Source organism: Pelodiscus sinensis, chromosome 3 (assembly GCF_052426305.1).
Source record: "Pelodiscus sinensis isolate ZL-2025 chromosome 3, ASM5242630v1, whole genome shotgun sequence".
Lineage (NCBI taxonomy): Eukaryota > Metazoa > Chordata > Testudines > Trionychidae > Pelodiscus > Pelodiscus sinensis.
In genome coordinates, this window is record NC_143054.1 from 55,202,594 (window position 1) to 55,230,437 (window position 27,844).

The window sequence follows — 27,844 nt, forward strand, 5'->3', positions numbered from 1 at the left end:
GCACAAAGAGGAACCCAAACTTAGAGCAAGCTGGAAATTAGCATTTTAAAGATCTGGTTCAGCAAAGCATTTAAGTGGCACTACTTGCATGCTATAATAGAGTAGGGCCTAATTCCTTCTTGTTGATCTTGGGGGCCTAATTCCTTTGTGTTGCTCAAAGATATCTTGATGCTGCCCACATGCCCACACCACCATCTGTGCAGTATCATGGCCAAAGGGACTATTTCTCCTTTAAGATCAAAGACACTTGAGAGAACTCTTCACCTAGTAGGATCAAAGTTATTAGGCAAGTCAACTAGCTGTAGTTTAAAAAGAAATTCAGTGACCATCAAACAGTTGCATAACTGAAAGATTGTTTCTTGAGTTTGTATAAAGGAAAAAACTGTCAGAAAGCATATAAGTGGTAATGTGTCAGTTTGCTGTACTTGGTCTTTTCCATAAAAGGATTTAGTTATACACAAAAATCCCCCCACAACCCAAAATAAAAATTAAATGTTGCCAGATTTACCTCTTCATTTCACCAATAAATCAAATATGTTTTCTGTAAAGGTACCTCCTCATTGCAACGCTATTTCAGGATACTGGAGTATCCCGAAATAGCTATCCTATGTCTTCACAACAAGCCCATTATTTCAGGCTCGCTATTCTAATATCACTGTAAACTTCAAGGAACATTTCGGAATAGTGCTTTATTTCAAAATTTGGCACTGGGTAGACAGCCACAAATGATGAAATAAGCTATTTTGAAATATCATCAAAATAAGATATGAAATTTGCATAGTTCAAATTGCATATCTTATTTTGAGTTACAGTGCAGTGCCCAACTGTGCCTATGTTGTGAGTGTGTATGTATGTGCATGTGGGCACATGCAAACACATGCTTCCCCCTGTAGATAGGGAGGGTTTTAGCTGTGTATGTGTAGCCTTAAGCATCCCATAACTTGCTTTGATGTGTTTTGGCTATAAATTAATCTCATTACCATTCAAATAGGACTTATCCAGAAATACTGACAAATCCTTTCTGTTGTTAGAGCAAACAAATCAGGAGTTCTGTGTCTATTCATTTTAGTTATTTCTTTCAAACACATGCCTCTTTATAGAATTTTTATAACTACAAGTTCTAGTGCATTTTGGAACATAAATCTTTCATTTTCCATAGACTATCCAGAAAATGGAACTAAGTTCTGCTCATCTTTCTCATGAACGTAATTTCACTAGTCCCACATTGACTGTGTTGCTCTTTGCTTACATAATATGAGCAGAGATTGGGTTTGTTTAAGGAGATTAATTTTTACCCCCAGAAGCTGGTTTTCTTTTTTTTTTTTAATCTGATTACCTTGTTTTCAAATCAACAACTTTAAGAGCTGGGTTTAACTATTCAAGATTATTTGAGGTGCAAGGTGTTATTCACTATATTGTAACAAAACATGGCCCTAAATAAGGAATAAAATAATGAAAAGGGCATTCCATTACTTGGATTCCTTATATGTAATTTCATTCAGTGTTTCCTTTTGATTTCTGAAAATCAAGTGTATCAATGGGATATGAATATACCTTTTGGTGCAATAGCAATGAGAGGGTACGTTCATGCTATACTGAGCATGTTTTGTATCAGAACCTGAGATTGTTTTTTAAAATACATTCTGATATAAATACTGGTATATAACATGAAACTGTCTGAGGAATAAGTTATTAATAATATTGTTTTGATTATTTACATGTTAATATTTTCCTTTCCTATTTCAAATGAAGGAGCACATAGCTGGCTAGTTCTGCCTGTGATGTTACAGGGCATTTAACTAAGAACATTATTCCCTATATCTCAAAAATTATAGCCAACAAGTCATGTGGTACTGATTAATTAACATCTGTTTTCAGTTGAAAAAAATAATATCTAAAATATTTTACAAACTCTGCATTCCAACTTCTAGAGAGCTCCTCACTATGGCTATGTCTAGACTGCAGGCTTCTTTCGAAAGAGGCTCTTTCGAAAGCATCTTTCGAAAGAGCCTCTTTCGAAAGATCGCGTCTAGACTGCAGGCGGATCTTTCGAAAGAGAAATCCGCTTTTTCGAAAGAGAGCACACAGCGAGTCTGGATGCTCTCTTTCGAAGACGGCCTCTTTACATTGAAGAACGCCTTCTTTCGAAAGAGGAGCTTTCGAAAGAAGGCGTTCTTCCTCGTGAAATGAGGTTTACCGCCATCGAAAGAAAAGCCGCGTTCTTTCAAAATAATTTCGAAAGAACGCGGCTTGAGTCTGGACGCAGGGGAAGTTTTTTCGGGAAAAGGCTACTTTTCCCGAAAAAAACCCTGAGTGTGGACACGGCCTTAGTGGTTTGATCCAGCTACACTCAAGTCACTGGGAGCATTATGGTGTGCATTCACCTACGGAGCATCCTTTCATGTCAGGAAGAGGCATTGCAGGGGTTCTTTCTTTGTAGCATCCCTCCTTCTCGGGTCACCAATGGTCTGCTCCTTCTGCAGGATAGCATGCTGACCAAGTCAACTCCCATTCCAATTTCCTCTGGAGCTATCCAAAAACATATTTCAACTCAAAATGCCACCTGGTGTCAAAGTCCATAATGTAGGTGCTAATCTTTCATAGAGATCCCATTGCAAATATTGTCAGATATTGACCCCTAATCAGATTTCTTTGGTTAGGCTGGGAGTTTTCCTTGTCCAGGCTTCACCTAGAACTGCTTCCAGTCCTGACTCATATTATAGTACCATGAACAAAATACAAAATAATAATAATTATAATTACAGTATTGATAATTATAAATACAGTATTGTTCGGTAAAAATGCAGATTTTTAAAGAAGGGTTTGCATAAATATTCTTAATTTGAATTGCTGTTTTTCCAAACTGAGATTTGGATCCTGACTATCTTGCACTCCTGAAACTCCCATTAAAATTAGTGAGAGGTATCAGAGCGAAATTCTGGCTCAAATGATTTGAGCAGGACTGAATTTCATGCCAGAATTGTGGGATCAGACATTATAATTAGACTGAATATTGTGATATTTAAGCCCAATCCTACAAGAATTTGCACACAGGACTCACTTTCCTGAAGTTAGCAAACCTATTCATTTTAGTGAGACAGCTCCCATGATTAAAATTATTCACAAGTACGTCTTTGCAGATTCAGGTTCTTAGTCATGTGAGTGTTCCTTGAGCAATATAAGCTCTGTGAAGTCAGTGTAATCAATCACATGAGTAAACGTTGCAGGATCAGGCCATACTACTTAATTTTTAAAATTTGTAGAACAAACTGTATCTCTCTTTCAGATTTTTTCTTTTTCACATACAGGCAGTCCCCGGATTACGTACAAGATAGGGACTGTAGGTTTGTTCTTAAGTTGAATTTGTATGTAAGTCGGAACTGGTACATATTGTAGGGGAAACACTAGCCAAATATTTCTCCAGAGCTCAGTTTTATTCTCCCACACCTTACTTCCCTCAGTCCTTTATTCTCAAGCTGAAGTGTCTGCTGAGAAAAGCCGCTCTGTGTCTCCCTAGTCTGCTGGGGGGGGCACTAGCTTCCCGTCTCCCTGGTCTGCTGGGGGGAAGCAGCTAGTGCGGGGTTGCCTCACCCCATTTGTAAGTAGGGATCCGGTGTAAGTCGGATCCATGTAACCCAGGGACTGCCTGTACTGACAATGAGTCAGAGCCTATGGAATGAAATCTTTAAAATTAAATAACCCATAATTCCTTTTCAGATTTAACTTACAGTTGGTTACTGTATTCAGTCAAATAGTGTTTCTTACTGAAATTTAAAGTCATTTTAATGTGTCATCTTTCGTCAGGTAAATCTAAAGTTAGCATCTGTAGTTCATTATTTTCAATTCGAGTTGTCTACATTTAATTTTGCATGCCTGCATGTTATGACTATGGAAAGGTCAAAGTCCTTAGAGAGCTGCAAAAATGATGTCAAAAAAGAAAGAAGGATATCATGGGAATTAGATGACCAAACGGGGCACACTGAAAAGAATCTGGATATGGAAGACAAGAAAAGGAGAAGGCATTCTGTTGCTGATTTGAGGTAAAGGTTAGCTTCCTGTTCTCATGTGTGTCTCCTACCTGCCAGCTCCTAGTTTTAATAGTTCAGTGGACTGCGTACTATAGCAACCAACATTTTCTGTGTAATGCTTACTTATCACACTGAAACTCATCCAAACCACCTTTCCACTCCCACCTTCATCAGTTAACTTAATTTGCAACAGCATCTTTCCAGCAACCATGGAAAGCGTGTTTTCATACTTCTGTGTATTGTGCAAAGTATAACATGTCTTTATGATGTGGATGACATCAGTGACTTTAAGTGTGAAGAAATGACAGAAATCAAATTTACAAAAATTAAGGATGCCAGCTGATTTTAGAGAGACTATAACAAATTAGATTGAAATTGTAACTTTAGCTAATATTAATAAATATTATTTGTATGAAGTTAATATTAATCCATTAATCCAATGACTGAGGCAAAGAGCATTTCCATACTAATTTTAACCCTGAGTTCTTTTCACATTCAATATCATTAGTTATCAATTTTATTCATCCATTGCAGACAATTTATCTAATCAGCAGTTGAAAGAGAATCTGTGAATCAAGTCTGAATGCACACAATATTCTAGTCATGTAAGAAATACTAACTATAGTCTTGCAAGAAGTTTATGTAGATTATGATTAAGGCTAAGCAATAATACTATAATAATTTTTTACAATAGAAAACAATTAGATTAAGATTTCTTCCAGTGCCTATAATTCTCTACGTTTTATAGTTTATTTCAAAATAGCACATCTACAGTACAGAGAAGCCTGGAAATTAGTCTGAGGCAGATTCCCCTAATGTGATGTGCTACCTCAATTTAGAGCCCCAGGAAGCACTGGGGAGTAATTACTTTGAACGGCCTAGGGGAGAAGCTATTTTGAAATAGCAGCAGTGGAGCGTCCACACTACTGCTATTCTGAAATAGCTATTTTGGAAGACGCTTTATTCCTCGTGGAATGAGGTTTACAAACACCAAAATAAGTCACCTTTTATTTCAAAATTACGGATATTATTCCAAAATTGAGGTACGTCATCTAAAGGTAGTGCATGACTATTTGGGCATTCAGAGGTAAAATCCAATGATGATGCATATATACACTCTGAGTATGGACACCTCAGATTCACAGTGCTCTTAAATTTAGTAATTTGTTCACAGGAAAGAGAAACTAGTCCCCACTTTAAAAGGATTGGTTTTAAAATATAAAAATTCTGTAAAATACTTTCTTAAGCAAGTCTTCTTGTACTTGTAAAGAAAAATCTTTTACATTAAATTATTCAGTACTGAATTCTGGCTTTCTACAGTCTCACAAGAATTAGAATGATCCTGCAAATTAATGTTTAAGATACTTATTTCAATAAAACTAAATTTTTTCAACAGTCTTGAAGTGAATTCTTACCACTTTTCCTTGTGCAATCCTATGAGACTAGTCTGAAGCTTTATGTGTATTTTGGAGCACTTATTAGTGTCACTTCTAAGGTTTTTTCGTGGGATCAAAGCTTGTCTTTTTTTTTCTGAGAGACAGATTGAAGGGGAACATGATGCTTGTCAGTTGAAACGTAGTGCCATTTTCTACACAGGTTTTGTAGTGCTTTAACTATAAGGGCCTATCTAAATGGCAAGTTACTATACGCAAAGCCAGGATGTGAATATACATCTCACCAGCTTGCCGTGCAGCACAATCTTACGTTGACACTGTCAAATTATAGACAAACTCCCAGAGTGCAGCTGGGAATACAAAGCTTTCAGGTTCTATGCCAAGCTGCACTTGGAAATTTTCACTCTACTGTAGCAATATCAGCATGGGATATTAGTACATGAGCTGGTACATCGCTGTTTCACACCATGCCTTTCTACATAGTAACTTCTTGAGTAGCTAAGCTCTAGAGTTTATTCAATTAAATTTACATATAAGCTATAACTATATAAGCACTTTTATAATGGTATAACTATGTCCACACTTGGAGGTTATACTGTTTTAACTACATCTGTTTCTAAATTGACCTGACTATAGTGGTCCAATAATTGTGAGTAGGCATGTTCTCCTATTTCGGCTTAGGTTTTTCTGCTACTTCTGTCACTATTCCGTATATCATGTCCATGCATTATGTATTATCTTTGATTCTTTTCCCAAGACAAAATGTTTTTAGCTGAGTCCATATAAACCCATATATATTAATAAGAATTCTCCTTTGAAGGCAATGCCTTCTAATGTTCCAAAACCTTGAGCAAGTTCCTCAGCTGGCATATGTTGGGGTATCTCAGTGTAGCTATGCATACATACACAAAGATAGTCTCTGGCCCACTGTGTATGTTAACTATAATCTTAATACACAGTGTTAGGTTTTTTTTCCAAAGGAGAATTCTATCTTTAATCAGACTAAAGAAATGTTACTGAAGTACCATTTAGCTTGGTCTCTGTAGTCAGCATGTCCACTTATTGAAGCTGCAGTTCCAGTTACTGAATTGAACAAGCACTCTTCAGGAGTGAATAAGAGGAAAGAAAGAGGTTTTGTTGTGCCAGGGAACATAAGAAGATGCGTTAGAACATACTTTGCAAAATGTAATCTGTTGGCAGTTCTGGCTGACTGATGCAGTTGGGGATTCACACTGATTATGAAGTGTTGGTGTTGGGGAATACTGAGGCTTCCATTAATCATAAAAGTTAATAATGCCTACTACAGTAAAGGCATATTTGGTACCTATCATAGACTTCACTTCACATGCTCAAGACATTTCTGATAGTAGTAAAAGGGGCAAAGGGGACCTCTTCAAGACTTGTAAATGAGATAGTTATAAACATTCATAAATAACTTCAGAGCCATAATCTTAAAATTGTTAAACAATAAGTGATTAATCAATAGCTGATCTCCTTGAACAGAGAAAGGACAGAAGCTGCTTATAGTTAAATTTATGGTCATTGCCATTTCAGCATCTTCCAGGAAGTTGTCATCAGTAGTAGGAAGATTCCCAATCTAGTTGATCAATCACAAGTAGAGAAGAACATTAATTTTATTCTTTTTGTGTAATTCATTTACTTTTGTGTAACTCCCTAAAAAGCTACCACCAACTGGCCACTTTTCTGAAGGTAGAAATAAGTGTAAAAATTAGTTGAACGCTTGGCCCCCATAGACATTTATAGCAGTTTTGCCTTATAGGAGTTGGGCCAATCAGTTCTATGACTCACCTAGCCAGCCCTTCATTGGTTGTTTCTCACTGAGCGTGAACATGTCAGATTCTTCCCCCGGAATCAGTTTATAGGTCCCTAAACTCCAAAGCCCTATCTGGATTCTTCCTTGCTGACCAAAAATAGCTCTGATCTGATAATAGCCTAACTAAAACCTGATAATAGAGTAGCAGCCCAATAACCCAGTATCTTCCTGCAAAATGTGCTATACCCATGTGAGCTCCACACTATCTCCTGAATTCTGCCAGTCTCTGATTGACTTGATAAATGCAGTTACCAATATGGATCACTATGTGGTTTTTATTTCAGAATCACCTCTCTTGCTCCTAACCTTGTCCCTGCAGATAATCACAAGTAATATGACAAAAAGTTCCCAGAGTATATGACTTTTACTCTCAAATCCAACCAACACTCCTTGCCCTGTTGGATATCCCAATCCAAATTCATTTTCAGGTCTCATTCTGATGTCCAAGCCTCCCTGCAAAAGAAACCCTATTGCATTGGTTCAAGATCTATCCATCTCCTCCATTTCTTGATTTGTCCTTACTAATAAATTAGTCTGGCCATGATTTAAGAGGTAGCCAAGTACAATATACCCATGTGTGGGCACCATCTGCCTGTGCAATTGAAGGTAGCCACACTTGTAATTAATGAAATGTAATCTTTCTGGGTGCACCAGCCCTCCCAGCTAGCTGCCTCAACCCTGCCAGGTAATTCACAATGAGTAGAGAGGCCCATCTCTGTATGTAACTCAGACTCGAGACAAGCCAGGATAGTGATCTGTTTTCTTTTGCAGAGATAACTCCTAGACCACCACCCACCTGAAATGAGGCCAGTAGGCCTGTCTCCTATTTTGAATCCACCCTCATGCTGAAACTCCTCTCATCACCCAAGGCTTCTGGCAGCCTTTAATGCTGCAGGGTGGGAGGGCGAGTTCCATGGCTGGGTACACTCATTGTAGGCTATTCTGCACAGAATGGCAACCCCAGGCTGGGAGAGAGGTTTATAAGTAAAGCTGTAAAAAACTGCAGACCAGAAACAGCAATGTTTAACATACACTGCAACTTACTAATATCCACAATTGTCAATGGTGCTGCGACCCAAGCATCAGGTTGCAAGGCCTCTAACTCAAACTTGACTTGGCTGCACTAAGGGATAAAGTTTTCTTGCTGCTCTGTCTCTATGCCAAGGGCCACTGTGTCCACCTACTTTTCAGGGGCTGGCCTCAAACTTCAGCCAAATGCCATTCTTCTTTGGGTAGGTACAGCCATGTAGCTTAGATGTGGGAGACCCATAAACTGGTACCAGGGAACTTTGTGAAGCAGTATCCATAGAGTCACACCCTATATCATGTGACTGTTGAGTCTATTCCTCCTAGACATAGGGGCTACGTCTACACTGGCCCCTTTTCCGGAAGGGGCATGTTAATTTCAGCTATCGTAATAGGGAAATCCGCGGGGGATTTAAATATCCCCCGCGGCATTTAAATAAAAATGTCTGCCGTTTTTTTCCGGCTTTTAGAAAAGCCGAAAAAGAGCGTCTACACTGGCCCCGATCCTCCGGAAAAAAAGCCCTTTTCTGGAGGATCTTATTCCTACTTTGAAGTAGGAATAAGATCCTCCAGAAAAGGGCGCTTTTTCCGGAGGATCGGGGCCAGTGTAGACGCTCTCTTCCGGCTTTTCTAAAAGCCGGAAAAAAGCGGCGGACATTTTTATTTAAATGCCGCGGGGGATATTTAAATCCCCCGCAGATTTCCCTATTACGATAGCTGAAATTAACATGCCCCTTCCGGAAAAGGGGCCAGTGTAGACGTAGCCAGGGTGCTCTTCCAGTCAGATCCTGTGGTACAGGAATAGAATCTGTGACTAGTTCATCAAAATACTATCTCATCCTCCCCAGATGATTCCTGTGCTGGAATGTTCTTGAGCTCTTAAAGGTGTACCAAGACCTCTGGAGATTTATGGCTGCTACTTTAGCCCTGGTCTACAGTAAAGTAGCAGCCATAAACTATTTTATGGCTATTTCAAAATAACAAGCAGAGCATCCACACTACCAACCCCATTATTTCAAAAGAAGGTGCTGGTTATTTCAAAATAATAACTCTTGCTTTGCATGAGTAATAACACTTATTTTGATATAGTAATTTCAAAATAGCAGTAGCCTGGATGCTCCACTGCTGCAATTTCAAAATAACTACTCCCCAGAATCACTCAAAGTAATTACTCCTCAGTGCTTCCTGGGGTTCTGAATAGAGGTAGCATGTCCACATTAAGGGAGCCTACCTTGGACTAATTTTGAGACTTCTCTGTAGTGTGGATGCGCTATTTTGAAATAGTTATTTCTGGAGTTATTCTTTTAAAATAAGTTATTTTGTAATAATTTCCTAATATAGACATGCCCTTGGGTATCCAGGCAAAATTCTTGAAGAAGAATATGCATAAGCTGCTGGATAATCTCCAACCATCAACTCCAAGTAGAGTTACACTTCCCATAAATGAAGCTGCCTTGAAGCCTGCAAAGGCCCACTGGAATAGCCCAGCATCATTGTCCCCTATGGCAAATAATTCATGGAAGTGGCTTTCATTCCCATGCAACAGTTTGAGGGTTTCTTTTCTCACCCAACCCCTGACTCATTGATGGTGACTGCAGCAAATGACAGGAGGATGGAATGGTGAGCAGAAAGTTACAGAAAACACAAAGCTAATGATAATTGGCACAGATTAATTTAAACATTTGTAGTAGGCATTGACAGTATCTAATCTTCTCCTTTAAAGCCAATAGGAAGTACCAACCTGCTTCATTTGGAAGTTCTGTTTTGGAGACATCACAGCTTAAACTAAACAAATATCACAACTGTTAAGTGTGGCTAGTTAATTATTAAAGCAAGAAAAAGAAAACATCAAACCAGACAACACAAATCTGTTTACTTCCTTTACAATTTCTTCTTCATTACTTGCTGTAGAGAGCTTTTGATAGAGATTACTCCTTTGAGAGAGGGACCGCCTTTGATAAGATACTTTGCTTTTGGTAAATTGAAACCAATATCTTATTTTCTCATATTACTATGAGTCCAGTTTTGGTATATCCTTTGATAACAAAAAATGTTGATAGATGGTAGATGGCTAGAAGAATTCTGCTTAAGAGGAAGGTGCATCCTTTTTGTTACATCTTTGATAACCTAACCAGTTTACAATACAGCAAAGTAAACAATCTTAACTAAGTCAAATAAAAATAAATTAGTATTCTAATCAGTTACTTAGAAAAAGCCCTATAAGGAGTTGTTTTAAGTCAGGCCAATTAATGAATATTTAGAATCTTAAGTTCAATTAAATTGCACTTTTTCTTTCTTTACCAACGTTCAACCTTTGGTCTCCAGGAAAACATGGCATAACCATTTGGTGATTAACTGGAGATACTGTTGACATCTTAAGTTATAACAACATTCCCGTAAAATCATTTCAAGAGTTATAAAATGTAACTGTAACTCAGAGGTACTGAGACCATTGAGAGAGAGCATGAAGTCTGCTGTATTTGTGTGTCTACATTGCACCATAGCATATACGATGGAATTGTTAAATGCACCTTTATATGTACCTTTTAGCCAGCAGCATTTGCATGGGACAGTTAGTGCACAAAACTTTGTTTTTTCTGTAACTGACACCCATATAGGCCTCGCTGCAGTAGAGTGGAGACATAGCCTTAGTTAACATCTCACAAATGTATGCCGAAGTCTTGAGAAGGTTTTTCTAAGGTTGGTTTCTTCTTGAGTTCTAGCTAGCTGTAATGGCTCATAGAGATCGGAAGGATGAACTGTGAAGTGCTCTTTGAGCAGGGTATCAGAGAGTGTGGGTGCTTATTTCAGAGGTTATGCTCAAATTTATGCTCTTCCTCTTCCAATTTCCGTAACAGGCTTGTTTAGATTCAAGTCTGCTGCAGTCCTTCTCCTCATTGACTCTGTGCCTTCAGTGGTTGCTTTTGCTGATACCTTCAGTTTCTGAATATGCAGTCCATTTAACAAATAAGCAGTGCACTTTCTATTGTCTTTGTACTGCAGTAAATAATTTTTAAGTTTAGTTTTAATTCTTTCTTTCTATTCAGTCTCTCATCTGGCACAGTCCTCTTTTTTGATAGAAATGTAGCCGTGTTAGTCTGGTGCAGCTGAAACAAAAAACAGGACTGTGTAGCACTTTAAAGACTAACAAGATGGTTTAATAGGTGATGAGCTTTTGTGGGCCAGACCCACTTCCTCAGATCAAATAGTGGAAGAAAATTGTCACAAACATATATACCAAAGGATACAATTTAAAAAAAGTGAACACATATGAAAAGGACACCTCAAATTTCAGAACAGAAGGGGGATGGAGGAGGGGAAGCGGGAGAGGTAAATGTCTGTGAGCTAATGATAGTAGAGGCGATAATTGGGGAAGCTATCTTTGTAATGGGTAAGATAATTAGCGTCTTTATTCAAATTTGCGTGTAAAGTGTCGAATTTAAGCATGAATGACAGTTCAGAGGATTCTCTTTGAAGTGAAGTCTTAAAAGGTCTTTGAAGCAGGATGCAGGTAATCAAGTCGTTGAGACAATGTCCTTTCTGGTTGAAATGGCAAGAAACTGTTTTTTCTTTGTGATCCTGTCTGATATCTGTTTTGTGGGCATTGATCCTTTGGCGAAGTGTCTGAGACGTTTGTCCAATGTACATAGCAGATGATCACTTTTGGCACATGATTGCATAAATTATATTTCTAGATGCACAGGAATATGTGTTCTTGAGCTTATAACTCACTTGGTTGGGTCCAATAATGGTCTCAGCAGAGTGAATATGTGGACAAAGCTGGCAATGGGGTTTGTTGCAAGGGAAGGTACCAGGGTTGGTATTAGTGTGGTATGTCCTGTGGCTGTTGGTAAGAATCATCTTGAGGTTAGGTGGTTGTCTATAGGAGACTATGGGTCTGTCTCCCTGAGCCTCTCGGAGTTTAGTATCCTATTCCAGTGTAGGCTGTATTTTACTGATAATGTGTTGGACAGGTTTAAGTTGGGGGCTGTAGGTGATGACAAGTGGTGTTCTGTTGTTGGTTTTCTTGGGTCTGTCTTGAAGTAGTTGGCTTCTAGGTATTCGTCTGGCTCTTTCAATTTGCTTTTTTATTTCTCTGGGTGGGTAGTTGAGGTTTATAAATGCTTGGTAGAGATCCTGAAGTTTCTGGTCTCTGTCAGTGGGATTAGAAAAGATGCGGTTGTATCGAAGGGCTTGGCTATAGATGATGGATCGTATGGTGTGTTCTGGATGGAAGCTGGAGGCATGTAAGTAACTGTATGAGTCAGTGGGTTTTCTGTAGAGAGTGGTGTCTAATTTTCCATTGCTGATTTGTACTGTCGTGTCCAGGAAATGGATCTCTCGTGTAGAATGTATCCTGCTTCAAAGACCTTTTAAGACTTCACTTCAAAGAGAATCCTCTGAACTGTCATTCATGCTTAAATTTGACACTTTACATGCAAATTTGAATAAAGACGCTAATTATCTTACCCATTACAAAGATAGCTTCCCCAATTATCACCTCTAATATTACCTCGTCCCCTTCCCCCCCCCCCACTCCATACCCCTTCTGTTCTGAAATTTGATTTGTCCTTTTCATATGTGTTCACTTTTTTTAATTGTATCCTTTGGTATATATGTTTGTGACAATTTTCTTCCACTATTTGATCTGAGGAAGTGGGTCTGGCCCACAAAAGCTCAAAACCTATTAAACCATCTTGTTAGTCTTTAAAGTACTACACAGTCCCGTTTTTTGTTTCAGTCCTCTTTTTTATTAGAGTTCAACAGGAAATTATATTCAGTTTTTGACAAGTCCTGTAAATCCTGTTCATTATATACAAGCTTTTATTTGTTAAAACAAACTTTTAAAATTCCACAATTCTGAAAGGGAATGTTTAATTTAACTTTTTATTAAAGAAGGTGTGGTTTCTTTGTAATACTTTCTGGAGAGATGGTTCTTATCATCCTGAGTTGGATAAGAAAATTGCTTAAACACTTCCAATAATTAATTAATTCTCAATTAATATAAATATTTTATACTTAAATGATTTCCTACATGTGGTAATCAGCTGTGCAATGTCATTAGATTTCAGCTTGGTACATAAAGCAATTTACTACTGCATTGCAATTATATTAGGAAATCACATTTGGTACTTGCATTTAGTTAGAATATTTACTAATATGCCCTTCAAAATAGTTTGCGATTTCAAACTCTAAGAAATAAAAAAAAAATCCACAAAATATTTCTGAAATACATATTCTTCTCTAAAGTTTTAAGGACACAAGCAGAGGCTTTTCTTGTATAATGGGGTAAGGAGACTGATAGAAGTCCACTTTTAACTTAGAGTTATTGTTCTGATAACCCCTACATTCCTCTTTGAAGGAGCTTGTATAAAGAACATCCTCGCATTATTTTACAGAACCAGGTCTTTCCCAAAACATTTTTATTTACAAAAGTTTTTTTGCGATATAAACATTAGATCTGTTACCAACTGGTATCTTATGTAAGAGGGAAGAGTCATGGGTCAAGAAAAAACACTAATTCCCTTTTTTTGAACCAGGCTCCTTAGAGTTACAATCTCTGTGTTATAGCAACTGAACATTTATTAAATATTTTGTACAAAGCACAAATTTTAGTGACTAATACATATTTTAAACATAGCACAAAATAAAATAGTGTAAAAGATAAAGCAAACCTAAGTCAGGAAAGCTACCTTTTAAAGTAAGTATAAATACTCTTGGGGATCAGAAATAGGTTTATGACCAGGGAGGTGTTATCTTACTTAGCATTTAGCTTCTGGATGACAGAAAGGAAATGCCTCCTGTAATTTCTTGGATTAGTGTCAACATTTCATAACACAACCAAATAAATTATAGACAGGTATCGTTAAATTTTAAGTATCCTGTCTATAACATACTTTTAGCTATATTTTAATATTCAGTAAATGACCAAGCAAATTTTGTAATTGCCTAACATTATGAAAATAAGTTATAATGTTTAATATAATTTTTGCATCAATATTGAGGTCTCTCCATCACAACTTGCTCACTATGCTCTCTCTTCCAGCAGGGGCAAAATAAGCTTCTTTTCTATTCTTTTATAAGGACCTCAGCAGATGTTAGTACTGATATGTTATCATTCCTCTTTCAAGGAATCTGGGTGTATGAAGGATGGTCCACATGCAAATCTAATATATAACATGGGTATCATGTTCCTTTCACACCAGTGATAAGAATAGAATAGAACTTGCATGCATGTCATTTCACATTCCCATGTATATACTCTAAATTTGAGCACGGGACATTGGCCTTTTGATAGATCTGTCTCTAAAAGGTATTACATGTTTATTACACACAAGGGATCAAAATATTTGCTGTAAATTGGCATGGTGCCAATGACTTCTATGGAGCACTTACATGTACACCAGCTAAAGATTTGTCCCTTCATCCATATTCATTTCATCGTGTTGTTAATTTTTATGATTGAATGAACCTGTACATAGCAGCATAAGTAGAACTACATTTCCGAATTATCAGGCAGACAGGCACAACAAATCGGAGAATATATGTGGAGCAATAAAAAACATTATAAATACTGGAGTGTGAATATTAATATCTGTATCAGGTGCAATTTCATCTTGGATATGTTTAAATCATTTCTTTATATCAGATTGTTGTAATTCAGGTTCTGGACTATGTTCCCATTAGCCGTTTTTCTTCTTATTCTTACTGTCTTTTTATGAGCTTCTGTAGGTTTGTGCTATGTATGATATAGCATTTATAATTTACTTAATTGCTATGACTATAGACAATCAGCTAAATATTGCATCTTAAGGTAATTAATGTTATTTTACTATTTTAGCATCTACAACTGCCCTTAGTGAAATCATACTCACTTATTCTCAGAAAGCAAGTCGGCATGATTTGAGAATGTTATAGTCAGGGCACACTTTTCAGTTTTGGAGAATCTTTTCTTTCTGTATGACTATTTATATCCAAGATGTACAAATTCTCTACTTGTATTTCTAAGGTTGTCTTCTCCAAATTTGATATGATTGAAGCCATGAATATTTCTTCTTCATACCCCATGCCAATTAACAGGTCTTGCAATTTTCTCTTACCTGGTATTTTATAAATTACCTTACTGTCCCACTCAATTCTGAGTCTTCCACCTAGTTTGTTTTCTTCTCTTTACCAATCTGCTATACCACCACCTTTTGAGTTTACTGTGTGTTTTTTAACTTGTTTGCTTCTCACCTTATGATTTTTTGACAGCAAGACAATACAGGAGGTTATTTCCTATATTACTGCTCAATCTAATTTTATTTCTTCAGGTAAGAGACAACTATTACTTAGTTATCATCCTTGTTTCCCATGTATATACAGGAGTGAATACTGTGTTCCACTGTTGTATTAGAAATGATGGGTCAGAATGAGGAGTGTGACCTTGAATTGTATAAGAGTGTGTTATTCTAACTCCTCTGAAATTTATCTTTTATTATTTACAGTAATTTATTCATTGCAATAAAAATTATCACAAATTGGCATGCCCAAGGAAGTTTCCCCAGAGGAGAGAAAGTTGTCAAATGGAATTCACTTCAAGATAACTAGTTGAAGGGCAGTTCTTCTATATAGTCCAGTAATCTGTCCAAGTTACCATAAAATTCGCTAATCAGAACCTAAAAGCTAAATAAATTATGTCCTAGCAATAGAAAGTTGCATTGTTAATTACACCAAATGGTGAAGCTGAAACAATGTTAATTATCCTTAGCAGCAAGCTCCTGTATATTTTTGTACATTAGACAGCAAAAGCAGTAATAGGCACAATCTGACTGGTGTTAAAAGAATCAGTTCTCCCTGTGGTATTATTTAGTGAGAAATCCTTGGAGTAGACAAGTTTGGAGCTAACTACCTTACAGGCAGAAGATATATTTGAGGACTATAATCTAATAGACACAGGCATAAGAGTCCATAGAGTCCTGCAAATCCACTTTATATCCTCAGGTATCCACATCCGCTAGTATGGATGCGGATATTCACAGCTCCCATTTGTTGATACGGATGTGGATAAGGATACAAATTTTGTATCTAGAACCCTGCAAATTTATGGATATCTGTGGGCAGTCACATCTGCATCCGCGTATGTGGATGCAAATATCCATGGCTCCTTTTTGCTGATGCAGGTGTGGATGCAGATACAAAATTTTGTATTCACACCGGGCTCTAAAGATCCAACTGCTAGAAACTGAAATCAGGGAATAAGATGCAGTTTTTTAACAATAAGTATAATTAACCACTTGAACAGATTACCAAGGAATGTAACTTGGTGATAACTAGTTATTTATACTTTTTGGTCCCACCTTGAAATGGTAGCAGTTGAAATCTCACAGTATTTTGAAAGGAGGTGCTGGAAAACTTCCTCTAAGGGTGTGTCTAGACTACAGGGTTTTTTAGAAAAAGTAGCTTTTTTGAAAAAAAACTTCACCTACATCTAGACTGCAGCTGTGTTCTTTCGAAAATAAATTGAAAGAACATGGCAGTTTTTTCGATTGTGGTAAACTTCATTTTATGAGGAATAAGGCCTTTTTTTGAAAGTACTCTTTCAAAAAAAGGCGCTATTGGATGCAAACTGTGCTTTCACAAAAGAGAGCGTCTAGACTCTCTTTTGAAAAAGCGGCTCACTTTTTCGAAAAATCTGCTTGTAGTCTATATGCTGTCTTTCGAAAGAGGCTTGTAGTCTAGACGTACCCTAATTACTCTGGTCTCCTTCCCCTGGCTGAAAATAACTTTGACATAGCTCGTATGCTAGGTTTTGGGTTACTATTGGAACATAGGGTTACCCTTTAGAGATAATTAGGACAAGGCTAATAAGTATTTCAGTTGATTCTTTCAGTCTTTAATGCTAAACTGAAGCTTTAGTCTGGTATCAAAGATTCTGTAAATACCAGCAAAAAAGACTACAGGATTTATGACATGGAATATATCACAGACAGTTTGTCTCAAAGGCAGTTAATATTTAGCTGGTTCCTTGTAGCCCAGGGATTTTTTTGTTTTGTTTTGTTTACATGTAATAGCATTTAGGTTCATCTAGTGTGAGGTTTGCTGTTGATTTAAGGTAATAATACTTGTTATACTGGCAGTTCAGTTGTTTATAGCTCCTCATTGCCATAATGTGATAGATTAGCTACAAAGCTACTGTGTCTACAGTGTGCACAACTGCAGCCATACTGCAGACTTTCCATGGCTCTTGTTATCATTAAAAATAAAATAATAGAAATCCTCATTGGAATCCTAGGCCTGTGCCTTTGCCCTGACTTCGTAAGATTTCCTTTCCAGTTTGGAATTTTCCACTACATTATTACTTTTGTGAAAATAGTATAAAGTTAACTTTTTACTGTGTGCCTTTGTTCATTTGTTTTATACATAAGAGCTGTTAGTGTTAATTGATAAAGAGAATTGCATCTGGAGTAGCACTGAGTCCACATTTATATAAAAACATTATATTCCTTGACACAATTTTCAGATCTTATCCCACATTTTTAAATGCATAATACTATAAGAGGAAGTTAAATATTATAGAAATGTTTTAGATTCAAACAAGAACTAATACAGCATCACCATAAATTTATGTATTATGCATTTATTTGTTTTGACATGGGTTTTCAAAACCGAGTCATCCTCATTTGCCCTGTATCTGATATTCAAATGCATTTGGCATATGTAAACGAGCATATACAAGGAAACATTGTAATTCATTATTTGTGTGTTATGAACACAAAAGATGTACATAACAAAATGTTGTCGTCTTGTCAAAAAAAAATCATCTTGAATATTTTACCCCAGTGATAAGAATTGAACATAAAAGCTAAAGAACTTCACATATTAGTTTAAAGTGTAGTTTTGCCCTTCCCATTCTACTGTGGAATATTATTAGCTAACAAAAAAATTCAGGATACACAAGGTTACATAGCATTCTAAACTTTTTAGAACTCACTTGTACTAAAGATAATCTGTTTTTGTTAAGTACAGTTTTAGAAAAATTATTCAATTAGTTACAGTTAGTTATTAGTTATTAGTTCCCTACAATTATTTAGAATTAATCTCTAGAAAAAATTAGAACATGATTTTATTCTTTCAGCTCATGTTGCAACTTTGCACAATTTCAGCTATTTTGGCTGAAAATGTTAACTATTTAAAATGAGTTTTGGCTCTAAAGATAAAGGAAAGTACATCCGGAGTCAAAGAATAAAACAAAATAGGTCTCACTTCACATTTTCTTTAAAAACTGCAGGTATAGCACTTTTGTCTGTTATTGACAAACTGGTTGTTGTTTTTTGTTTCTTTGTTTGTTTGTTGTTGTTTTGCATTTTTATCCAGCTTCTGTCACACAGGAAAGAAGTTAATTTACAAACATTTTCCAACTATAAAGATTTTTTAAAAGCAGTTTACATATTTTCCTGCTTTTAAATTTAGCAAGCAAAAGTTCAAACTGATAGAAAAGTTAATCAGTTTTGACTATAATACAGCTGAATTCATATCCAATAGTGGTGCTTATTCATACTGTTTTGCAGTGATTTAAAACAGAGAAATAAAAATAAAAGAAACTATAGACTGAGCAGTGTTTAGCTGAAAGCCAAGCTACCAAGATGAGAGTTGGGTATATAGCCGTGCTTTGCACTGACAAGGTACAAAATGAAAAAACATGCCCTACCTACAACTAAAGCACTTCAAATTAAATAGAGGAATTGTTATCAGTCCATGACTAAGGAGCAGAAAAAAGAAATAAAAATGTCATATTTAAAAACTGATGCACAGAATTGTAAAATCAATATAAAATGCTACTGTAAATGTTGGGGGTTTACATGTGTCACAAGCTCATCATGAGCATTGAATGTCTCAGATGCTGGAGATAAATGACAGCCTGTGAATGAATTTTATTAAAGTCCCAGTAAAAGACGGATGCTTCAATTGAGCTTCAATCTAACTTGTAATCTAAATTGTCCAGTCCATATCAGACTGAAAAATAAAGAACACGATGTGTCCAAGTCTAAAATAATGGAAAATTTAATTCTGGCAAAGGAGGAATGTTAAAGGGTGAAACAGATGTTTTCTACATAAATCCAAATAGGATCAAATCCTATCCATTATGTAACTTTCTAACAAAAAATGAACTGCTTTGATAATAAACTTAAAAAACAACAAAAGATCTGGTAGCACTTTACAGACTAACAAAATATGTAGGTGGTATCATGAGCTTTCGTGGGCACAGCCCACTTCTTCAGCTGACCGGAGTTATGAGTTTAGGATGCGCAGACCCAAAATAAATAGGTGAGAGGGGAGAAGGAAAAAGAGAAGGGGGTGGGAAACGAGGAGGATTGATTCTAGGGCCGGTTTTGTTCAACATCTTTATAAATGACCTGTATGAGGGAATGGATTGTACTTCCAGCAAGTTCTCAGATGACAATAAGCTAGGGGGAGAGGTAGACATGTTGAAGGGCAGAGATAGGGTCCAGAATGACTAGACAAATTAGAGGATTGGACCAAAAGAAATCTGATGAGGTTCAACAAGGACAAGTGCAGAGTCTTGCACTTGGGACGGAAGAATCCCAAGCATTGTTACAGGTTGGGGACTGACTGGCTAAGCAGCAATTCAGCAGAAATGGACCTTGGGATTACAGTGGATGAGAAGCTGGATATGAGTCAACAGTGTGCCCTTGTAGCCAAGAAGGTTAATGCCATATTAGGGTGCATTAGGAGGATCATTGCCAGCAGATCTAGAGAAGTGATTATCCCCCTTTACTCAGCACTGGTGAAGCCACACTGATGGTTTCCTGGGAGCCAGTGTGGTATATATTGGGCAGCACTGAGGTCTGACTGCTGTTGGCCCTGCCCTTCCACACTTGGCCCTTCCCCTTCCTAGAGCACAGAGTTGGGCCCCTCCCACCTTGCTCAGGGGCTCACAAAGGCTTTTGGCTCCCCTGGCAGAGGGTTTGCCAGGTGGCAGACACAGATGCCTTGGTACCTTCTACAGCAAAATCATAAGTGACTCTAGGAAACTTTACAGTGGAAATTTGAATGACCAGAAAGTTTAGTCACCTAGAGGGTTGTACATCACAGTTGTACCAAAAGTAGGATTTAGGCTTCTAATTTATTTTGAGTTGCTAGACCTCAATGTCTCTGCAGGCAGCATTCATGAGAGCTAGTCTCTACTGGGTAAGGGTTATTTTTTCTGAAACAAGAAATAGTATTTTAGTAGAAATTCCTATTTAAAAAAAAATATAGTCTTAAAGTTATGGTTTGGCCACCAGTCTCTTAAAAAGTTGACTTAGGATATGTCTGCAAGCAGTGATATTTCAGAATAACTGACATTATTATGTATCTACACTACAAGCCTTTATTCTGAAATAATGTCAAGCTGAAGGACTAATGTCTTACTCCAACTCCTGTAACCCTCATTTCATAAGGAATAAGGGAAGTCAAAGGAGGAGCATTCTTCCTTCGACTTCCTGCTATATAGACAGCGCCAAAAGCCGAATTAAGCTATTTTGACTTAAGCTATGCAATTGACACTGCTGAAGTTGAGTAACTTAATTTGACTTTAGCCCTGCTGTGTAGACGAACCCTTATGGATATATAGTTGGAACTGGAATTCATAACTGATGGGAAAAAGTAGAAAAGAAAAATGTATGCTGATCAGCAAAAGTTATTAAGAAGTGGAAAGTAATATGATACTCAAGGTAGGTGGCCTAGCAATGTAGTGTGCTGACTGAGGGTGTGTCTAGACTACATGCCTCCTTCGACGGAGGCATGTAGATTAGCCAGATCGGAAGAGGGAAATGAAGCCGCGATTAAAATAATCGCGGCTTCATTTCAATTTAAATGGCTGCCCCGATCTGCCGATCAGCTGTTTGTCGGCAGATCGGGGGAGTCTGGACGCGATGCCCCGACAAAGAAGCCTTTCTTCATCGACACAGGTAAACCTGGTTTCACGAGGCTTACCTGTGTCGATGAAGAAAGGCTTCTTTGTCGGGGCATCGCGTCCAGACTCCCCCGATCTGCCGACAAACAGCTGATCGGCAGATCGGGGCAGCCATTTAAATTTAAATGAAGCCGCGATTATTTTAATCGCGGCTTCATTTCCCTCTTCCGATCTGGCTAATCTACATGCCTCCGTCGAAGGAGGCATGTAGTCTAGACACACCCTGAGAGTGATAATGTCCAGGGATAGAGAAGAGTGGCATGCAAAAAGCTCTGAAAAGAAATCAAAATGAATTTAAATCACCAAGGATCCTCAGTCTCTAATAGTCCATATATAAAACTGAATAAGAATATCTAAATATCTCTTGTTGTGAAAATAATTATGTTTGTGAAATCTTCAGCTATTGTAGTGATGAACACCATAGAAAAGATCATGAAGAAGTTGTTAATTCTGTCTTCAGTGTGGGTTTTATATAGTTTACAGTAAGTAAGGCCTTGAGCCACACCTTGAACAATGAAAGCAAAACAAATTATTGAGTAACTGCTCATTAAGGGTACACCTACACAGCAGCGCTATTTCAGGATAATGATAACATGCACATTTTAACAGCACACTAGTTATTTCAAAATATATTTGAAATAAAAGGCATCTTATTTTGGTTTTCTGTAAACCACATTGCACAAGGAATAAGGAAGATGCCAGAACAGTGCTCTATTTCAAAATTTGCACCAAAGCACCAAATTTTGAAATAAGCTATCTTGAAATAAATGACACAATTTGCATAGCTTATTTCAAGCTACACGCAACTGTGTAAATATACCCTAAGTGAGTACTATCCATCTCGTGTTCTAGATGAGGCTGGGGTCCTGTGGCAAAATGAATATGTGACCATGTAATTAAAGACTTCATTAGAGTGCCTATGCACAGAGGTGGGAAGCGTGAGTGAGTGAATTAAATTTATAAATACAGAATTAAGTTTCCCTCATTGGTGCCCAGTATCAGTTTCTGCCTCCCCAGTCCTAGTCTCCTTGCCCAACTGGTTCCAACCTCACTTCCCTCCCTATCCTGGCCCACCCATTCACTGGTTATATCTACACTAGGGCTGCATGATGTAATTCTTAGTGCAAGGAAACATGTGCTAGCTTTGATTGAGCTTATGCGCTAAATATATAGAGTGCAGCCATTGCAGTGCAAGGTGCTAACTGCCACAATTACATGCGTAGTGTCTTGGATGGGTACATTCATTAGGCAGCTAGCCCCTTCCCGCTTATGCTGCCTAGCTCAATCAGAGATAGCATCATTATATCTCCTTGAGCCGATAATTACACCTTATTTATACCTCCAGTCATACCCTCAGCCTCCTTGCCCAACCATACCAGTTTTTGTTTCTCCACCTATTCCCAGTCGGCCCCCAACTATTTGTCATAATTTCTCTCCCTCTCCCTGTCCCAGTTTTACCAGATTAAGCCTTGTCTTAATCTGATCCTTTCCTTTTCCTTTCCCCCAGTCCAGCTCATACCTCCTGCATTTGAATCAGACAGTGCCCTCCTGCATTCTGCCTGGGCACCAATTGGAGAGTCACTGAGAGCACAGGAGCTACAGGCTCCCTGCTCTCAGTTCCAGGACCTGACACATTACCCTCTGTCTCCAGCCCAGAGTCGTTTGGATCAGCAACAACAGGGAAAGTCTGGTTTTGCCCTTGTAGCCCTGAGCTTGAGCATGCTTAGTTGCCTCTGTGTGGAGGGCACATGCCCAGCCTGGTGACCGCTAACTGAGAGGCCATGGACTATGCTCTGTGAAGACAGAATCTTTGGAGATTTTTATGACTAAACTTCTCTGTGTCTACTGAGCATGTGTGAGCCTCAGGTTTTCAAAGATTTTTAACAGGCAAATCTGGGCAGGTTTTCACGGGAACAGCATAACGCACATCCTCCAAAGTTAGGAGGCACAAGGTTGCCAGAATTTTTTGACAGTGAAATACAATGTATTTTCCCCCAATTTCCTTCTCGGGTATGGCTGAATAACTGTGGCTGAAACTTTATAAAAAAAATCAGTCTGAGGCAGATATGCAGCATGGAAAATTTCAACTGAAACAGTCAAAGTTTGGCAAAGTTATAAGCAACTGAAAACAGGATCGTTATACCAGGCAGCCTTGATAATAGCTGTAACTAACAGCCTCACTTGTAATAATACCTTTCATCTCTAACCCACCAGTTGGGATTTCCTGTAGGTCAGTAGTAACTAAAATTTTCTACCAGGTGAAGGCCAACTGGACTGTGCGAAATGAATTAGTGGTCTGAGGTTGGCTCCTGTTGTCCACAAGTTACTGTAGGTCAAAAATCAGTATCAGAGTTGTTTTCACTGCAACTGAATGCAGTGGGACTTTGCCTGGCTAGCCAAAAGAAAAAGGAATCCTTTCTTTTCTTAATTGGGTTGTGAGGCAGGGAAGAAAACATGTCCAAATGGAGCTAAGGGAGGAAAGGGAAGTGACTAGACAAGGCGGGGCCTGCGCCCTTCCAGGTGCCCAGGATGGCCTCCGTGGTAGTTGTAGCCCAGTCAGTTTCCCTTTCACAATCATGGACAAGCAACATCTACCTTCCCCATAGCACCAGAGTAGGACTGGGTTTTTATGGTCTACTGCGGGTATCATCTAGTCTCCTGGGCAGGAATTTTCCCTTGGTGCCTGATTGGCTGAGATGAATGGGTTTGTCTACATTCCCCATCTAAAGTCAGGAATTCAGTGAGTCAGGCAAGAAGCTTCAGGGGGTAGTTGGTAAAGAAAAAAACAACAAATGGTCTGATAGCACTTTGGTCAGATCAAGATGCTGCAACATATCAGACAACCAGTATGGTGGGTGTCTGGTGTAGGACCTTATTCCAGTGAAATATAGTTCCTTGATAAGAAGGACTTGATTGACTTCCCCATGGCTCCAACCCCAGGGTGAAAACGGCTAAGAATTAATACATGATTCTACATCCAGCAGAAAAGGCAAGATACTTACTAGCTAGTGCTAGTGAAGGCCAGTGGTTATAAAGATTCAGGTAATTACATCTATATAAATACAAGCCTTATTTTGATTTCATCCACACTGCAAGGAATAATAGAGATTATTTAGTTATTCATGACTCCTTGTATTAGAAATACAGATGAAGCCAAGATTGGTGATTATGGAACATTTACATCTAAAATATCTCTTTATGAACCCTCAAAATGCCTAAAAGGATGAAAGAACCATGATTTTATCTATGGTCAAGGCTAATGACTCATTTGAATTTTTAACATATTATATTTATATACATGATATTACTTAGGTGAGTTTATGGTGAAGCATATTCTAATTAGCTATGCAATATTTTCTTTGTCATATAATATAAATGTATGTATGACTTGTAGATGACGCTCAGGCATCAGGGCTCTAGACACACAATAATATGGAACACTCCAGACGCTGCCTCTACAGCCCCACCTTTGCTCTGAGGCCCCACCCCAACATGAAATAGCAGTTGTAAAGTTTCTCCTTCCCAGAGAAGTAAGGCAAGGAATATGGGGCCACAGAATTGCCTGTAAGTGCAACTGGGGCCTCTGTGTGGGTAGGTAAATGGGTTAGGCCTGCTGCATTAACATAAACTGCTTTCTGCTAGGGTTTCTGCTACTTTCGGTTGGCAGGAGCCTGGCACAATGAACCATGGAGTTTACCCTATTTGAATGCGTAGGGCAGCTCACGCTACTCAAAATTATTGTATCAGGGTCAGGATGTCTGCAGACTCAGACGTATGTAGTTGCATTGGTTACACTGGGTTCACGTTCTCATTCTTTTCTTTTACAACTGTGAGGGTTAGAAATTAACTTTTTAAACACAAAATGGAAGAAAAGACCTGAGGTAATCACAGCAGCCAAGGAGCTGGGTCTCTGCCACAGGCCAGTAGTGCCTATTTCCTATCAAGCCTCTTCTGGCACATGGGAGCATTCTTAAAGCTCTTGGTGACTCTTGGTGATCTGTGTAAAATGAGTTGCTCAGTTCAGTTCCTAGCTGCACTAAAATGGCAGCTGATTGCAGTTTTAGTAGAGAAGCTACTGACTGAGCTATCATAAGACTACACTAGCGATTGGTGTTGGAATGCTGGAGTTACCTTTGTGCCCCCTGGCTTGCAGTAGTTTCCATTATATGCAGGATTTACAGTTTGGTTCAATGGCTTTTATGCACCCCCATTATACACACCCCTGGAACTACTGTCAACAAAGAACTTTTCACTAGAGAAATTAATCATTCCCCTAGAACACGTGTACAACATTTAATGTGCACATATAAGAGTCCTTCAGCCAGCTGACAATATCCAAAAAAAAAAAGTTGAAGTAGACTGGGCTTTAAAATATGTTTAAAATAGGTTTAAAATATATGGCTTACTCTGAACCGACACAGCCAGTGAGATATGGGCATGCTGAAATTACTCAACTAATCCTCTCACCATGTTCTCCGGTGCACCTTTCAAAATATCTTGCAGGCATTGGGCTAAGCTACCCAGAAAATATTGCAATGTAAATAATTTAAAAGAGAGCTAGAGTGTACAAAAAAGCAGACGGTTACAGTTTCTCCATCAACTCAGCAAGCATTGTGTGAAGGCAACGAACAGATTATTGACCTCAACCACTTCAAGTTCCCTATTATAGATATAGCAATAGAGGCAGTCGTTTGCAAGCCAGAGTCAAGGTAAAGTTTTGCTAACAAAGTGTGGAGAAGTGTGCACTGCTGCTGCCTCAGAAGTACATGTTCTCAAAATAAATGGAAAGTTCAATGTGCAGTATTGACAGTCTGATATACTTCAAAATATAACCTTTAAAATGCTATATTTCTCTGAAATGTGCTAATTGTTTTATCAACATTCTGTTACAGAACTACAAAAAATATAAACTTGTCCCTTGATCTCTATCATGGAAGTCTCAGTGAAAAGCCTAATTAAGATTCCCTGTTCATGAAAAAAGTTTCTGAGTGGATTTTGTAACTTTCATTAAAGTGTTTCTAATTGGTTGATGCACATAGAGTAAATACAAATAATTTATTGACTGCTGTATTCCTTTGGGTTGCATAGTCCTGACTCACATTCATTTGGCACTGGGAAAGAAAAGAAGAACAGAATGTGTGTGTTGTATGAAATAAAATATTACTACAATTAGATATTTTGAAAGGTTGGATTTTACTTCAGTTAAATAGATCTCATGCCAAAGTTGTTGATCTAGCAATAAAAGAGTAATAGCAAATGAAGCAGAGTATGTAGTTTGTGAATCAACCAGCATACTTGTAAAACAGATTGCTCGGTGAATAAGAGAACAAGAGAGAGAGTTTATTCCCACCCCACCACCATATAAAAGGTAATATTTTGTTTATGTGCACCTACCATCATAACTGGTGTAAAAAGGAAAAGAATGAGGTTGTGTGCAAGTGTGATGGCCTTCCTCTGTGGCAGTACTAGGGTTTGAACTGAGGATATTTATGGTACTTCTACACTGCAGCTGGGAGGGTGCATCCAGTCTGAATAGACAGACTCACACTAATTCAAGCCAAATTATAGTGCTAAAAATCATTACAATAATAATTAGCAGTAGTCAGGCTCCCAAGCCCACCCGACTCCTTGGCTCTGACCGTGGGTGGCTAGCCTGAGTTTCTGCCAGTATTGTTAACATCTACTCTTTATTTTTAGAGGGGTAGCTTTGTTAGACTGTATCTGAAAAAATGAGGAGTACTGTGGCACCTTAAAAACTAATAGATTTATTTGAGCATAAGCTGTTGTGGGCAAAAATCCACTTTGTCAGATGCAAAATTTCCACTCCATGTATCTTACAAAGTGAGTTTTTGCCCATGAAAGCTTATGCCCAAATAAATCTGTTAGTCTGTAACGGTATGTCTTCACAGCAAAGTTATTTCGAAATAACAGTTGTTATTTTGAAATAACTTTACCAGCGTCTACACAGCCAAACCGCTATTTTAAAATTAAATTGAAATAGCGGAGGGCTTATTTTGACCTTGGTAAATCTCATTCCACGAGGAATAGCGCCAATTTCAAAATTGCTATTTCGAAATAAGCGCTGTGTAGATGCTTATTTTGAAATAGGGGGCCTCCAGCCCTTCCCAGGGTACCCTGGTGGCCACTCTGGGCACAACCAAGAAAACTCTTTCCCTCCTCCCCTCCCCGGAGCCCTTAAAGGGGTAGACTCTGGCTATAGTGCCTGTGCCAGCTCCAAGCCTGTCAGCCCAGAGCCAGGAGTTGCTGCACCTAACCCAGTGGCCCCAGCGTGAGCCAGGCAGCCAGTGCCAGGCAGCCCTCCACCGCTCCCCAGGACCAGTCTACCAGCTCCCAGGAGCCTGCCAGGGGCTGAAAAAGGCAGGCGTCTGCCTGGTCTAGTGCAGAGATCAGGGACCTAATTCAGGTTTGGGTGGATGCCTCTAACGTCCATGATCTCTGCACTAAATGGAGGAATGCAACCGTCTACAGGTGGATGGCTTCCAGCCTGGCCACCAATGGCCACATGAGAACCCAGCAGCAGGTTCACATGAAAATCAAGGAGCTGCGGCAGGCGTATGCCAGGGCCACGGGGCAGCTGCCAACC

The 27,844-nt window shown here is 38.4% G+C and overlaps 1 protein-coding gene across 45 annotated transcripts in view; it reads left to right on the forward strand.

Annotated features, from left to right (window-relative positions):
- The window catches only part of RIMS1 (regulating synaptic membrane exocytosis 1), a 468,693-nt gene that overhangs the window by 372,566 nt on the left and 68,283 nt on the right, over positions 1 to 27,844 (forward strand). Inside the window, exon 29 of one of the 45 annotated variants that reach the window (XM_089777124.1) lies at positions 3,897 to 8,640. The exons of 43 other annotated variants lie outside the window; for them this stretch is intronic. In XM_089777124.1, coding sequence (XP_089633250.1) covers positions 3,897 to 4,044 — 148 coding nt within the window. In that variant the 3' untranslated portion in view covers positions 4,045 to 8,640. Of the gene's footprint in view, positions 1 to 3,896; positions 8,641 to 27,844 lie in introns of those variants that run through there. One more of the 45 variants, XM_075923725.2, reaches the window with a different exon arrangement.